This window comes from Vicia villosa, linkage group LG1 (assembly GCF_029867415.1).
Source record: "Vicia villosa cultivar HV-30 ecotype Madison, WI linkage group LG1, Vvil1.0, whole genome shotgun sequence".
NCBI classification, from domain to species: Eukaryota; Viridiplantae; Streptophyta; class Magnoliopsida; order Fabales; family Fabaceae; genus Vicia; species Vicia villosa.
Genome location: NC_081180.1, coordinates 127,730,254 through 127,746,933, shown reverse-complemented (window position 1 = coordinate 127,746,933; position 16,680 = coordinate 127,730,254). Strand labels below are relative to the sequence as shown.

Genomic DNA, 16,680 nt, shown 5'->3' with positions numbered 1-16,680 from the left:
ATATTGATGATATTAATCTTTGAAAGTCATTTTTTGACCAAAAACCTTAAAAGTCAATGATGATCCTTCACAGTTGACTTTTTCCTGACAAAGTGAATTTTTGGGCTTTTGTGTAGAAACAAGATCTTTTCCTCAAATGAATGATGTAAATGGATTATATTGAGGTAGTAGAGATTCTTGAATCATGTCTTGAGTTTTGGATTCATGCCCTGATTAAAAGTCAACTACCTTGGTGAATTAGGTCAAAACCCTAATTTGTCGACCATGTGAAAATAATGACTGTAGACTTTGAATTGAAGTGTGATGTCTAGTAGATCTTGTCATATGAGTTATTTGAAGATGATTGATGTTTTTGAATGGTTCTCTGGGGCTTTTTAGGGTTTCCCAAAAGTGATCCCTGATTTTAGTCCCTGATAGGCTCAAAACCCTAGTCTGGTGACCTGAGTAAACCTGTACTCATATGACTGGATGTCTAATCAATCATAAATGAGAAAAGTGAAGTTTTTGAGCCCCATGATTGTATTAAAGACTAGTCTTTGTATTGATTGATCCTTTGCCTGAGCTTTCTTGTCTTCGAGCATCCTCGATTAGGTACCAGATGGAGAAATGACTGCTCTGGGTACTTGTCTTGACCTGATGAAAAATCCTGAAGATATGTCATCTCAGGGGGGTCAAAAATTAGGGTATGACACATTACTTTTCCCTTATGGTGAAGATGGTTACAGACCCAACATACGGCATCGCAATAAAGGTTCTAACACGGTTCGTATTGCAGAAACAACGGCTTCAGTATCGGAAATTGAGGATGTTCCATGGGAGGAAGCAACAAAAAGAAACAGACTTACAATCAGAGAGTGGTTCGCCTTTAGGATCCAGTCAATAAAAAATGAGGCACAGACAATTCTCAAGTCAAGGAGATTGTTCCAGCAGTTTTTGGTAGATGGTTTTACAATGATGGAATCTGAGAGACTTCGATGGTTAAGAAAAAATCAGTCAAAACTACGAGTAGGCAAATATGATCATCTTCCAGATGCTAGGACAAATGGACATACACTTGGTGTAGCTACAGGGAAAAGGGTTGTCCTACCTTCGTCGTATGTTGGAAGCCGTAGATATATGGATCAGTTATACTTTGATGGCATGGCAATTTGTAGTTATGTCGGATTTCCTGATTTGTTTATTACATTCACATGTAATCCAAATTGGCCGGAAATACAACATATACTAAGTTCTGCAAATCTGAAAGCGTCCGATCGTCCGGATCTCATTACAAGAATCTTCAAACTGAAATTTGATGCGTTACTGTCCGATTTGACCAAAAAGAGTATCATGGGGAAGGTTCTTGCGTGTAAGTAATTTCTAACTTTTATTAATTTAATTTCCTTATTCATTTTGAATGTCATATTATAAACCATATCTGAATTTTATATTTGTAGATATGTACGCAATTGAGTTCCAGAAAAGAGGCCTGCCCCATGCTCACATATTATTTTTTCTTCATCCGTCGAGCAAGTATCCAACACCTGCTGACATTGATCGTATCATATCAGCAGAAATACCAAACAAAGACACTAACGAAGAGTTATATAACTTGGTCAAAACTCACATGATACACGGACCCTGCGGAAATGCTTTTCGTAATTCTACGTGTATGAAGGAAGGAAAATGTTCAAAATACTTCCCTAAAGACTTCAGACGTGATTCGATCGTTGATCAAGATGGATATCCGGTATATAGACGAATGGACAACAGACACACAGTTTCTAAGAATGGAATTGAGATTGACAATAGATTTGTTGTTCCCTACAATTCAAATTTATTGTTGAAGTACATAGCTCATATTAACATGGAATGGTGCAATCAAAGCCATCCGTCAAATATTTGTTCAAATACATCAACAAAGACTATGATAGAATAACTGCTGCAATTGTCATGAATGAAGATGGATCTGTTTCGCAACATGACGTCGTCGATGAGATAAAGCAGTATATTGACTGTAGGTACGTTTCTTCAAGCGAAGCTGCTTGGAGAATTTATGCTTTTCCTATTCATGGAAGAAAACCAGCTGTAGAAAGACTTCATTTTCATGCTGAGGGACAAAATTCTATTTTCTATACTGATGCCAGCCCTATTACCACAGTCCTTGATAAACCGAGCGTTACTGAGTCAATGTTTACATCCTGGTTTGAAGCCAACAAGAAATACGACGAAGCGCGTCAACTAACGTATAGCAATTTTGTTTTGAAGTTTGTATACGTTAAAAAAAATAGTGGAAACCCAGACAAAAGGGATACACAATTGGTAGACTAATTTGGGTTCCTCCAACTACCGGGGAATTGTACTATCTCAGGATGATGCTAACACATGTTAAAGGACCGAAAAGCTACGATGAAATAAAGACAATAAACAATGTTAAGTACGATAGTTTCCGTGATGCATGTTTTGCTATGGGATTTATTGGTGATGATCGAGAATTCATATCTGCAATAACAGAAGCATTTCATTGGGGTTCTGGACATTATTTGAGATTACTTTTTGTTCACATGTTATTGTCAAGTAGCATTAATAGGCCTAAGCATGTATGGAGTAAAACTCGACATCTGTTATCTGATGGAATTCTTTATTCATAGCAAAGGATTGCAAACAACAGAGGTAAATTTTCAATTTGATCATAATCAAAAATATTTTATTATAAATGATGTTCCAATATTTACCATCTATTTTTTTATATTGTTTATTAACAGTTCTGCGGTTAACAAATGAAGAAATTCTGAATTTAACATTGATTGAAATTGAAAAACTTCTTCGGCGAAGTCGAAAGAGTTTAAGTGATTTCCTTGGAATGCCAAAACCACAGGGTTACATAATTGAGGAGCTTGGAAATAATTTCATATATGAAGAGCGAAACTACGATCCTGCTGAACAACTTCAAGAGTTTAATATGCTGTACTGTACAATAACCTCACATGTCTAAATAATAATAACATCAAATTGGCAGAAGAAGTTCAAATTACTTACAAATTTATATTGCTAATATGATGTTTCTAAATTATATTTTCATTAAATTACAGATGAACAAAGAGATGTTTTCAAACAAATCTTGACGGTTGTTGATACCCAGAACGGAGGCGTATTCTTTCTGTATGGATACGGCGGTACAGGAAAAATATACATGTGGAGAACATTAGCTTCTTACATAAGATCAAGAAGACAAATATGCTTGACATTTGCCTCTTCAGGTATTGCATCCCTGTTGCTCCCTGGTGGTCGAACGACACATTCTAAATTTAAGATTCCAATTCCCACATTTGAATCTTTGACATGCGACAATAACAAGGGTAGTGACAGGGGGGACTTGCTAAAAGTATCAAAATTGATTATTTGGGATGAAGCTCCTATGTGTCACAAATTTTGTTTTGAAGCTTTGGATAAAACCCTCAGAGACATCATGGGTGGATCCAGGTCATCAGATAAAATATTTGGTGGTAAGGTAATTGTTATTGGTGGCGATTTCAGACAGATTCTACCGGTTATTCCAAGAGGCAGTCGTTCAGATATAATTCATGCAACTATCAATTCATCATACATTTAGGATCATTGTAAGGTTTTGAAACTTACAAAAAACATGCGGCTTCAGCAATTTGGGGCGACTACGTCAGCTACCGAGTTAGAACAATTTTCAAATTGGATATTAAAAGTTGGAGATGGAAAACTAGCAGAACCTAACGATGGCTATGCTGATATTGATATTCCAGCAGATCTTTTGATATCAAATTTTGATGATCCCCTTCGAACAATATTCGAAAACACTTATCCAAATTTTGAAGCTAACTTCAATAATGTAGCTTTTCTGCAGTCAAGGGCAATATTGGCTGGAACAATTGAGACATTAGATGAAATAAATCACTATGTATTAGATAATCTCCCAGGTAATATTAAATTTTGTGTGAACATATATTTGAAGAGTTTTTCATTTGCAATTTTAACAAATCGTAATATAAAGTCACTGCATTTTCAGGAGACGAAAAGGAATACTTAAGGTCTGATTCAGTCGATACGCATGATGATGATGGCAATGAATCTTTTGATGTTTTAACTCCTGAGTTTTTGAATGCACTGAGAACCTCTGGCCTTCCTAATCATAAGATCAGATTGAAAGTAAATACTCCAATCATACTGCTCAGGAATATTGATCAAGCAGAAGGTTTATGCAATGGAACACGTCTAATTGTTACAAGATTGGCTGATCATGTTATTAAAGCAAAAATAATTTCAGGCAAGAACATCGGCGGTATCATTTATATCGCACGAATGGACATTACTCCAACGCAATCGCCATGGCCATTCAGGATGACACGAAGACAGTTTCCTATAACGGTATGTTATGCTATGACTATTAATAAATCTCAAGGTCAGTCGTTGGATCATGTTGGCATATATTTGCCGAGGAGCGTGTTCAGCCATGGCCAGTTTTATGTTGCAGTTTCAAGAGTAAAGAGCAGAAAAGGCCTTAAAATCTTGATCCATGACAAGGATAAACATCCATTGACAACCACAACAAATGTGGTCTTCAAAGAAGTGTTTGAAAATTTGTAGTCTATATGTTTAACATTATCTATGGCAATGTTGTTATTGGTAGAGATTTTGTGCTGGGTTGCCTAAAGTCAGGTTACAACTTAAACAATTTATTAACTATCATTAATTAAAGATTGGATATGCCATTTGCATACTGATAACATATTTCATTTGCTCCATTTTTTTCAAAAAGGATTATGAATGTTAGCTGACATAATCTCAATGATTACAGAACACCATCACTCAAAAAATAGGCAAGGCAAAAATTGATGTTGATAACTGTCGCGCGCTCGGTTTTTTGCCATACCTCTCGTGGAGAGATACGCGAACTGACTCTTTTTGTTTCTGCTTTTGTATTTTTGAAAAATCAGAGAGTCGCCACCGACTTTTTATTTTATCCAATTAAGGAAAGGTTTATAAAAGAAACAGAAAAAAGACCTTTAAGAAATTCTGGGTAAGGGGGTAGGTTATACAAAGGGAAGGTGTTAGCACCCTTTGTATCCATGGTTATCCATGGGCTCTTTAATTTGCTTAGCTCACTTGTTTTCAATTACTTTTCGATTGCCTTGAAATGCCCGTATGTGGTTCCAAATACCTTTGTAAATTGACTTTGTAATGATCCTTGTGCGGATGTATACAAAGTGTTTTTATCTTTCAAAAGATGTTTTTAAAAAAAGAACGTTAACTTCGTAATGATCCTTGTTTGGATATATACAAAGTATTGTCTTTTTGAAAGTTTTATTTTTGAAAAACAATGATATGTGAGAGATTTGTTTGTTTTGATTTGAGCAAGCAAATTAGGAGGTCTACCCTGAGTTATAAGGTCTTTATCCTATTTCCTTTAAAAATCTATCCTTTCACCGGATATAAACAAAAGTTCGATTTTGCGTTTGAAATAATAGAATTTGATTTTGATTTTGAAAAGAATGAGAAAGGGATTACCCTAAGAGGTGCAAGTGTGATTGTGTTTGGATTCAAATATTTTATCTTTGAAGTTAGTGATCTAACGATTCAATTTTATCTTTGGCATACACGCAGTTTATATGTACTGGAATTTAAAATGCGGAAATGTAAAATGCGGAAAGTAAATCTACGTTATTACATCGATTGTGCAGGAAATGTAAACTACGCTATTTACATGAATTTGACAACCTATACATTTATCTAGGAATTTAAATTGCAAGGAAATAAAAGAAATGTTTTTGGTTTTTTATGATTGTTTTTAATTATAATTAATGCATGATTAATTAAATTAAAATGAGGAAAAAAGATGAAAATAAATTTCAAACCTAAAAATTAAGTTCAAAATATGTTCAAAATGCTTGTTAATTAATTTTAAAACAAAACTAATTTTTTTGGGATTTTTGAAATTGATTTGAAATTGATTAAGTTAATTAACACATAATTATATAAATAATTACACAAATAATTAAAACTTAAAGAGAAGATTATTCTAAATATGTACAAAATTAGCCTATAATATATAAACTATATTTAATATAAAGAACAAAAAATTTTATGATTTTTTGATTGGTTGAAATAATTAAAAAGCAAATATATAAATATAAACTAATTAATTATGCAAAATATTTAAATTATGAAGAAAAATAAAATATTTTTATATCAGAAAATAAAATATTATTTTAGAAGCCTAAAAATATTTTTTGTGTATTTTTTGGATTTTTAGAATTATTTAAACTAATTTTGCAAAGAAATTAAAATGAAAATAGAAAATAGAAAATAAAATAATCAGGTGTGGTATTTAAATGAGGTCCATGTTATGGAGAGTGTTTTGATGCGTTGGATTGAGAGTTAATGAGATCAGATGGCTCAGATATTGAGGGCACATGGAAAGATGATGGAAAGCGCACATGGGAACCCAGGATTCAAAAATACTGGCGCGCGCGTTCTATCCAATGAGGTGAGGACACCTCATCATCTTCAACCTCCAGCCAGCACATTTAACAGCGTTTTTATGAGAAAAGCGCTATAATAGATGTGTTCTAAACCTGCAAAATAGCGAATAGGGTTAAACCATAACATAAATTTTTCGCGACATGCTCTTTTGACTGGGTTTTCTCTCCTGAATTCGAATATGGCCTTAGTTTCTTCTAATTTTGCTTGTAACGAAAATCCCTAAATAGGATCTAAGAACCCTAAAAATGGTAACCTCGTATACAAGCATCCAAAACTTAATTAAACTTCTAGAAATGATCAACACATCAAACTAAACTCAAATATATGTCTACATCTTGCTAAGCATGCGTGTATGATCAAATACGAGTTGATTTATGTTTGAACAAACCGTGGCTTGTGGGGCTCGATTTGTGAGGTTTTGATACTTTAAACTTACTTGGACAAGGTCAATGAAGTTCAGAGATGATGTTTGAATGCTTAGTTTGTATTGAAAATGACTTAAACTTAAAATTCGAATTTCAAGTTTCTTTGAATTTTTACAAGTTATTACAAGAGTGATATATGCCTATGGGAGCTTCTAAATCCGTCCTCTCCTCTTTGCTGAAGTGATATAGCCTTTATATAAGCATTGAAGTGCTTATAAACTAAGCTAAGAAGCATTTATGTCTTTGTTGAATTCTTGATTTCTTTAATATATCAAGCTTGAATTTTAAGCAACCATGGCTTAATTTTTCCACACCTCTTTCCCTAGGCCTGCTGTACTTGTTTCTTGCTGCAGAATTGAGTCAATTGTGGAGGCTTTAGCTTAAGATTAAAGCTACATCATTATCCTTCCATTTTCCATTTTCAATTTAATTTTAAATGGGATAAAATTAAACCAAAAATGAATAAAAATGATGTGGGCTTTGTCTTGGTCGTGGGAGGCCCATTGTATCATGGTAAACATGTTTGAACTATGAAAACTTGGCCCCATTTGGAAAAAATGCATTTTTGAGCAGTGTTGGTTTTATGCATTTTCCCAAAATTTAGCCAACTTCAACAAGGTGTAAATCCCTCAATTTTTGTCATATGAAGGAGATCTTGCACTTTTTGGAAACCTCAAAGAGTCTTCTAACCAATGTCTTTGGTCTCATGTCAAAATGATATTTGATGCTCCTTGTGTATCCTTTTGAAAAAAGTGTCTTTTTGTTGACTTTGAAAATGACCTATAATGTCTTGGTTCATATTTTTCAAATGGTGAACCTAATGACCATGGGACCAATTGCATTTGAAAGATAATTGAATTTCCTTCAAAATGAGCTTTGGTTTGAATTTTTTGGATGAAGGATGAGAGAGTTATGACCAGTCAAAGTTCAGTTGACTTTTCAGGAGAAAACCCTAATTTTGAATCTTAGGGTTTTGTTGATTTTTGATCTTTCCTTGATGAATTATGATCATCCAATGATCAAATGATGAATCCTTTGACAAAATATGGATGTTGACAAAAAATTTCATTTTTGACTGTCTGTTGACTTTTTGGTCAAACGGGTCGTCTGTTGACTGTTTGAGCTGCTGACGGTGCGTCTGAGTGAATTGAAGTTTGAAAATTTGTATGATGGTACTTTGAGATGTATGGAGGTCCATGAAATCCATTTGAGGTCTCAAAAACTTGTTTCTCCTGAAAAAACAAGAAACCCTAATCAGGGACTATTTGTGTAGGAGACAGTTAAGCGTACCTGATTTTTGTGCAGTGCTGAGTCTCTGCTAATCATGTGATATTCAGAAGACTTCTAGGACAAAAATCTTGGAATTTTGAAATGCAAATGTTTGATTTGATTGATGGTACAAAACACAGAGAATTGTACTGTCAGCAGTTTGACTGTCAACTGACTATTCAGGCATGTAACAGCTAGAGTGAAAAAATCAACAGTCAAAGTTAATTTTCTTTTTGTTGTTTTTGTTTTATGTGAAAGATGAAAGTTTATTTACATGACTTGTTAAAAAACACAGACATAATAAATAACTATTATTTACTGTACGCGAGCAAAATTACCGATAATAACCCTGAAAATCATTTAATGCACAGAAACATAAATATTTGACTGGCAGAAAACACACAAAATATTATCTGAATATTTAAGCAACAATATGACAAATAGTACAACATTTAATACTGACAGTACAAACATTACATACTATAATGAACAATACGACGAGTAAACGGTACATTTAAGAAAATAAGAGATACGACAAACTTTAAGAATGACGATTAATAACCCATGCTATGACCAACAGAAAATAGATGATCGGGAGTGTAACCATCTCAGGTCCACATTTTTCAGGACTATGCAGACAGAAGAAGGACATGATCACCGTAGCAATGGTGATGACCATAAGAAAACATGTTTCCATCCGCTTCGCCATTTTGCCGAGGAGGAAGAGAGAATGGATATGAAGTAGAAATTTGAGAAATGATTTAGAATTTGATGTGAGATTTTATGAAAAAAAATGAGAGGTATTTATAGAATGAAAAGAGGGATAGAGACGTTGGGGAATGAAGTGATTCCGTACAAAAGGAAAATTTGAGTGGAAGTAAGATTTGAAAGAAAGTGTATGATAGTGTTGGGAAAAAGAGAGATGTGTAGAATAAAGTTAAGATTTGATTTTTGAAAAAGAGATTTGAAAAGAGATTTTGAAAATAATGGAATATAGTACAAAAGTTAGTGGGAAACAAAAATTAGTAATAATTTACTTGTTACCAGTACAGTCTGAATCCCGGACTCTGCGCCTGCGAAAGATTTAACTCTGTACCAATTGTGTCAGTACTATTTATCTGTAAACAAATATCAAATAAATAGCGTGTGTGAAGCAATAAACAGTACTTGGCGTTTGTGTAAGAGTAAATCCAACAGCGAGCCAAAATACTGTATAAAAAATTCTAAAAACTAAGTATTTCATATGTCAGGATATTTGTGAAATAAAAATCCATGATTATATGAAACTCCTAATTTTTAGATTGGAGTTTTCTTGAAAAAATATGCGGGCAAATTTTGGGGTATAACAATAATCATTCTTTAAATCCATTATAGAACCCAACTATTTTACAATCAAAATAGCATCAACAACAAATTTAAAGCTCCAACTAACAACTTTACATATTCATCAGCTACTTTTTTCCCTAAATACACAAACATCATATCTGAAAATGGAATCAGGGAGAATTCTATGAAATCTCCAACTTGAAGGTTATTTGATTTTGCAAAATTGTACCATCCAACTCCAATATGTTTTTCATACTCATTCCTTCCAGCCCTAAGAATATGACAGTGATATCCCTTACCGTCAATCAGATCTACCATCCTTATCGCATTTTGGTCTTTACGAAAACATGTCCTTGATATTTCCATTGGAATATTCTGCATTGTAACTTTTAACTTATTCATCTCAAAGATCTATAGCTCTATATATAGCAGTGGATATAAGTGGTTTTTGAACTTAACAGGGCATTTTGCCCGCGCATATTCGCTTCTGTGACATTAGACCTCCACTTTACCTCCCCACTATGATCAGCCATGCATTCAGCCTCTGTAAGAAACCCATCTTTTATGAGTGTTTCAAACATTTTTTCCTGCTCTTCCTCAAACTCTTTTCTAATGTTACGTGCCCATTCAAGACTGTCTCTCTCAGGATCACTGAAACATTCATTTTAAAGAGTAACACTGCTATTAAGTAACAAGATGAGAAATCAAGGGAAACCAGTTTTTCTATTATAAGATGCATGCAAATAATACTTACCTGCTTGATGGAGAAAGGACAAAGGGAACTCCCCACTTCACCATCTCAAAAGTAAATTTGATAAGACAATATTTTGCTGCATTATGACAATACTTACTATATATATAGTAATACTCTTTATAACTGGGCCGGACAACAATGATGGGCCTACATATAAAATATGTACAATTTTCCAAAATATTTGCTAAATGAGTCTTAACTACATAAAGTAATTTTATCTATTATTGAAGTAGTCCATAGATGTCATATACAGGCCATATATAGCAATTAAAAATCAACAATGAGTCCAAAATATTGGCCATATATACATATACAAATATCAATTTAGACAAAATTTATTTTGGCTCACTATTTCAAAATTCCTTTACATATATATATATATATATATATATATATATATATATATATATATATATATATATATATATATATATATATATATATATATATATATATAGGGGATGACTCAAGTGAGAACACTTGGTTATTATGAGAAATGAGAACAATGAATCACGACCATTAAATATTAAGGATCTTAGAAAGAGAAATCAATCCAATCCATTAAAATCAAATTTAATGGTCGTGATTCATTGTTCTCATTTCTCATAATAACCAAGTGTTCTCACTTGAGTCGTCCCCTATATATATATATATATATATATATATATATATATATATATATATATATATATATATATATATATATATATATATATAAATCAGGCTTTTAAATATTTATGGGCCTCTATTTCGCTTTGCACATTTAATAAAAATATTGTTAAAAATTTTTTTATTACATAAATTGAAGTTGCTATATATTCAAGTTGACTATATATTATGTATTCTTTATAAACTCTAATTTGTTTTTAACATGGTAAATGGTTCATCGAACAAAAACTTCTTAAACCATGTCATATAAAATTTAGAGGTATGATAAATAGGGAGCTCTTATCATGCATATAAATAAATTATTCTAACACACATGAGCCAATAATGATGGGCAATGTAAAGGAGCAATTATTAATTATGTAGAACATCAAGATGACCAAAAAATATAACTTAAAGAAATTATCCATACCAGCAAAAAACTGTTGTTAGAGTTATACAGCATTGCACAAAAAGATCCAACCCATTAGGGCATCAAACAACAAGATTCAAACAAGTTATATGAGTAACAACCACATACAAAACATTAAAATAGCTTAGTGACTGTTAGCTGAAGATTTCGTTTTATAAATTGGTTCTTCGAAGAAGTAAAAATTCGAAGGAAAGATGGTTACTGATGACCATCCCTTAAAAATAAAAGAATGGCTCCTGATGGCCATGCTTCGAGAATGAAGACTTCTAAGTTCGTTATGAAGATAATGAATACTGAAGCTAGTAGAAGTGTATGTCTTCGAGGACTTAGACAAAATTTATGAAATATGTTCAAGTATTACTACTTAGCGTGTTTTCGTAGTGTTTTTAAATACACTGCCACGCGTCGAAGAAGGACTCAGGCGGGAAGATTTGAAATTCGAAGACGGTTTCGTAACTGTCTAAATAACAGATGGAGTCCCTGGAGTTCTTATGAGAAACGTGGCATTAGATTAGCGTAGGGCCGTTAAGGTCGAAATTAGTATAAATAGGAGTCTTAATGTTAGGATTCTGTGTGTTCATTTTGTACAAATCACTCACATATTACTCAAGTATCAAGTGTTAAGAGAAAGAGTTCGCTGAGAAAATGTACGTATGACACCACCATTTTAATACATGTGTATTCTCTTTCGTTTTCAAATATCTTTCAGTATTATTGCATTTCATTTACTTCTTGCCATTTACATTTCTGTATTTTTACTTTCATGTCATTTACTTTTGAAGTATTTAATATTCCTGCATTTTAAGATTCTTTACGCTTTAACAATACTTTCGTTTCATATGTTATTTTACTTATCCTTTCACTGAAATTATACTTACGTATAACCAAGTGATTGTCAAGATTACTCGTTTTATTCGAAACAATTCTTATTAACGAAGACGAATCATGACTATGGTTCGAATGACCATTGATAACGATCTTTTTGACTATGTGTCCTAGGATCAATCTAGTCGATCCTGCGAGTAACCAAATCATATTTATTATAGTTTGGAAGACTAGCGGTTGTTTACCGGAAATCACCGTAAACAAATTGGCACGCCCAGTGGGACAGTGTCAAACAGATTGTTTTAATCAATTGTTTTATTTTTGTCTAGACAATATCAAGACCTTGTATGAACCTTAGGAACGGTAAGTTAACGAACAGTGCACAACCGATTCCCAAATGAAGGTACAACAAGAAAATGGTCGTTACGGCCAGTGCAGGGGGTGACCAAGGTCCCCCACAAGGTTCAGGATCAGGAGCGGCAAATTCGACTTCTAGTCAGGGAACACGGGATACACCGGGTCCAAATGAATCGAGACCTGCAGATAATTCCCAGGCTATGCCTGAAAATAATACAGGACCTTCAGGGACTATTCCAGTTTCAGTATCGACAACCGCACCTTCATCCACAAGCGCAGAGGAAATACCGTTTTCCTCGACAAATGCTGCAAATAACTTGTTTGGTCAAGGCACGAATTCTACTTTCGAGTGGAGGCCAAATAATCCATACGGAATGCCATATCCATTTGGAACAGGCGTACGAGGGGCAGGGCCCACATATGCCACAACTAACAATGCGACGTTTTCACCGAATGTTGGTTCAGTGGGTCGAAGTGCACACAACACTAGTTTTTCTACCCAGATGCCCCATTTTACCACAAATAACCAAGCAGCATTTCGGCAAGAAATGGATGCAAGCAACCATGATATGTTAGGGGTCTTGGCCAAAGAATTGGCTTCAATTTTGAACCCACTAGCGACAAATATTGCTAATACAAATCGGGATAATGTGGAGACTTTCCAAAAGATATCATCCCAAATGAATCGAATGGCATATTTCATGGGAGTGCCACAACCAAGAAGGAAAGACAAACAGCCTTCGAATCAAGAAGAGAGGGCCATTTTGGAACGTATACAAGATGTGGTTCCACCATCTAGGACAACCACTAGAGATATAGGCCCCTCACGAAGAACAGAGATGACCGAATGAACTCCAGTAATTAACTTAGAGACTTCAAATCAAAGAACCGTTCCCGTTCGACAGGAAACGGAAGAAGAGAGACCCAGATTAAGGATCGTGGGTAGGGACGAGCATCCAGATGAGATTGTCCAAAGAGTCAGAAGAGAAAATCTGGCTACAGAAAATAACTTAACTGCCATGATAGAAAGGGTTATGGCCAATAATGGCCTTAGTACTGGACTTCGACGTCCAAATTATACATCCCCCATATCAGATTATATCATGCAGACAGAGTTGCCTAGGGGCACTAAGGTACCCAAATTTACAAAGTTTTCAGGCGAAACTAACGAGTCAACGGTGGAACATATTGCTAGATATTTGACAGAAGCAGGGGACTAAGCAGGAAACGAAGATCTAAGGATCAAATATTTCCCTAGTTCGCTAACAAAGAATGCTTTCATTTGGTTCACTACCCTGCCACCAAATTCAATAGATGCATGGGCACACTTAGAAAGGCCGTTCCATGAACAATTCTACATAGGCCAAACTAAGATAAGTCTGAAAGAATTGGCCAGTATTAAAAGAAAGTTCACAGAACCAATTGATGACTACTTGAATAGGTTCCGTCTGTTGAAATCAAGGTGTTTTACAACAGTCCCAGAACATGAACTAGTCGAAATGGCTGCGGGTGGTCTAGATTATTCAATTAGAAAGAAACTAGATACCCAATACCTTAGGGATATGGCCCAGTTGGCAGATAGGGTTCGACAGGTCGAACGCTTGAAGGCAGAAAAGGTTAGAGCAAATAAAAGTTATAAAAAGGAAAGGGTAGCGTACGTCGAAGCCGAAGACGCTGATGATGAGTCTTTCAATGACTCGTATAACCCTGAAGAAGTCGAAATAGACTTAGCTGAGTTGAAAGAAGCACCACCTTATGCCTGCAAATTGCTAAACCCTGCAAATGGAAAAAATCCAGTAGAAAACGATAAGAATGATAGGTTCCCTAAGAAAACTTATACATTCGACGTTACCAAGTGTGATGAAATATTTGATTTACTGGTAAAAGATGGCCAAATGATACTGCCTCCAAATTCCAAAATTCCTCCGTTGGAACAACGGAAGAAAAGAGGTTTTTGTAAATATCATGGTTTTTTAGGCCATAAAACTTCACAATGTTTTCTTTTCAGGGATCTAATTCAAAATGCTATCAAAGATGGAAGGTTGAAGTTTGCTGACAAGACCAAGAGTCACATGAAGGTTGATACCAATCCCCTGAACATTGCTGACGCTAGCCTCTGTGAGCTAGAAGATATCAACATGGTGGAGGCATCTGAAGTCGAAGTTGCGGAAACCAAAACAATGTTCAATGGAAAGCAGGCTACTGAGAGCCTAAATAATGATATAGTCTTCAATACTGATGTTGAAGAGTCTTCCAAGACAGAGATACCTGAAGAGTCGAAGGGAGACAACAGTGAGGCCACTGAAGACCTCAGAATGAAACTCCAGAAAATCCAAATCTCTGAAGTTCCTCCAGCAGTTGTTAACATGGTCAGCGCCAGACGTCCAGTGTCTGAATTTGGCGAATTAGAGACATGGCTGACGAGGCAAAATGGGGGCATCGAAGCTCCTCCAAAAGGTGAAAGCCTCAAAGACTACCTTTGGAATTGCCATGAGAGGAATGGTGGAAAACAATGTATGTGTCCAACGTGTTCGATCATGCTGAATCGAAGGGTCGAAGCTAACTTCGAAAGGGCTCGACGCGAAAGATGGGAACACCCAGGGAGAGAACCAAGTCCCCTACTACAAGTGTACCCAAGGATGGAGGAAAGCTTAGTAGGATTTTTGGTCAGATGCCAAAAAGGGAACACTGAAGTTGCACTATGCCCCAGATGTGGGGCAGTCTATGATGAAATGCTGGCAAGATCATTCAAACGTGTGTACTGCTACATGGGTCGAGAAACTCAGGGGTTGCGTCCTAACCTATACGGTTTCGACACATGGACTCCAAAGAAGAGGCCTGATAGCCCACACCCCAGAGCTCGAAGGGTAACATTCAAAGTCCCTGCAGATGCACCCAGGGATAGATGGGTGCAAGCTAATGCAAGAAACAACAAATGGCGAAGTTGGGACCAAGGAGGAAGAACTGCAATGGCATATAGGAAGCAATTTCAAAAACCAAATCGAGAGGTGTATCGACTGGAGAATTACAAAGGAAAAAATCCTATGTCCCGATCCCAGTGGAGAAGGCATCAGAGAATAAAAAAGGCTCAAAAGGAATACAGACCAAGAGAAGTTGGAGATTCTAGTAGCAACCAAGTCCCACACCAGGGGGCAAAGTCAAACAAACCTCCGGTGGAACGCAGGCTATTCGAAGCTGAAAAGATCTTGGACGAAGAAGAAAAGATGCGCTCCAATTCCTGGAAAGAAGAGGATAGAATGACAAATGATTTCGATTCTGATGGAGTGTCGTCTATAAACCTCAATTGCAACGTTGTATCCGTACTCCCTCATGAGTTTAATCAAGAGACTGAAGTTGAAGACTGCGAAGAGGCTGATATCGAGGAAATGGCGAAGCACAGGCCTGTGTGTTATTATGTGCTGAATAATGGTGCAGTTGAAGAACAGAACGCTTTCTTCGAAAGGCCTGATGAGGGTATGCGAAATCATTTGAAGCCACTCTATATCAGGGCTAAAATTGAGAATGTTGGCATTAATAAAGTCCTAGTCGATGGGGGAGCAGCGGTGAACCTAATGCCTCAATACATGCTAAAGAGAATTGGTATGTTCGATACTGATATAAGGCCACATAACATGGTCTTATCTAACTACGAAGGCAAGATAGGACAAACATTGGGAGTCGTTCAGGTCGATCTGACAGTGGGCTCAGTCACAAGGCCAACTATGTTCATGGTTATACCAGCAAAAGCAAATTACAACCTTTTGCTTGGTAGGGAATGGATTCATGGGGTGGCAGCTGTGCCCTCGACAATGCATCAAAGGGTGACAATTTGGAGGGAAGATGGTATAGTGGAGAATATCGAAGGAGATCAGAGTTACTATATGGCTGAAGTTAACCAGGTGAATAAAACCAACTTCGATAGGAACCTGGCAAATATAAGTCCTTGTCATGCTGCAGAAGAGATGTATACCCCAAATAAGAATGCATTGTACTATTTAACTTTACACCCAAATGGATTCCAGTGGGATAGAGAGATCATGGATGGTCCAGCAGATACAGCACCATTGGAGAATTATCCAGCAGTACGGCCAACAGGCTGGGACGATGACATTAATAATGTCTGAGTCTTCGTTCTTCGAAAAGATTTCGGCTTA

At 35.6% G+C, this 16,680-nt stretch overlaps 2 protein-coding genes across 2 annotated transcripts; both read left to right on the top strand.

The window, feature by feature from the left end:
* Positions 1–954: 954 nt before the first annotated feature.
* On the top strand, positions 955–3,592 carry LOC131653615 (uncharacterized). Its single transcript, XM_058923863.1, has 7 exons — positions 955–1,348; positions 1,437–1,729; positions 1,867–2,246; positions 2,351–2,579; positions 2,631–2,652; positions 2,745–2,951; positions 3,072–3,592. The coding sequence occupies exons 1-7, from the start codon at positions 955–957 to the stop codon at positions 3,590–3,592; spliced, it is 2,046 nt and encodes a 681-aa protein (XP_058779846.1).
* Positions 3,593–3,625: 33 nt separating this feature from the next.
* Positions 3,626–4,596, top strand: LOC131653607 (uncharacterized). The gene is made up of 2 exons (XM_058923852.1): positions 3,626–3,929; positions 4,019–4,596. The coding sequence occupies exons 1-2, from the start codon at positions 3,626–3,628 to the stop codon at positions 4,594–4,596; spliced, it is 882 nt and encodes a 293-aa protein (XP_058779835.1).
* The last annotated feature ends 12,084 nt before the right edge of the window (positions 4,597–16,680 follow it).

Excerpts from the sequence above, each read along its gene's own strand:
- LOC131653615 (XM_058923863.1), top strand. The coding sequence starts at position 955 with ATGGAATCTGAGAGACTTCGATGGTTAAGAAAAAATCAGTCAAAACTA. Across the intron at positions 2,247-2,350 it reads TATAGCAATTTTGTTTTGAA|GATGATGCTAACACATGTTA; the intron begins GTTTGTATACGT and ends GTACTATCTCAG. Across the intron at positions 2,952-3,071 it reads AGAGTTTAATATGCTGTACT|ATGAACAAAGAGATGTTTTC; the intron begins GTACAATAACCT and ends ATTAAATTACAG.
- LOC131653607 (XM_058923852.1), top strand. The coding sequence starts at position 3,626 with ATGCGGCTTCAGCAATTTGGGGCGACTACGTCAGCTACCGAGTTAGAA. Across the intron at positions 3,930-4,018 it reads TGTATTAGATAATCTCCCAG|GAGACGAAAAGGAATACTTA; the intron begins GTAATATTAAAT and ends CTGCATTTTCAG.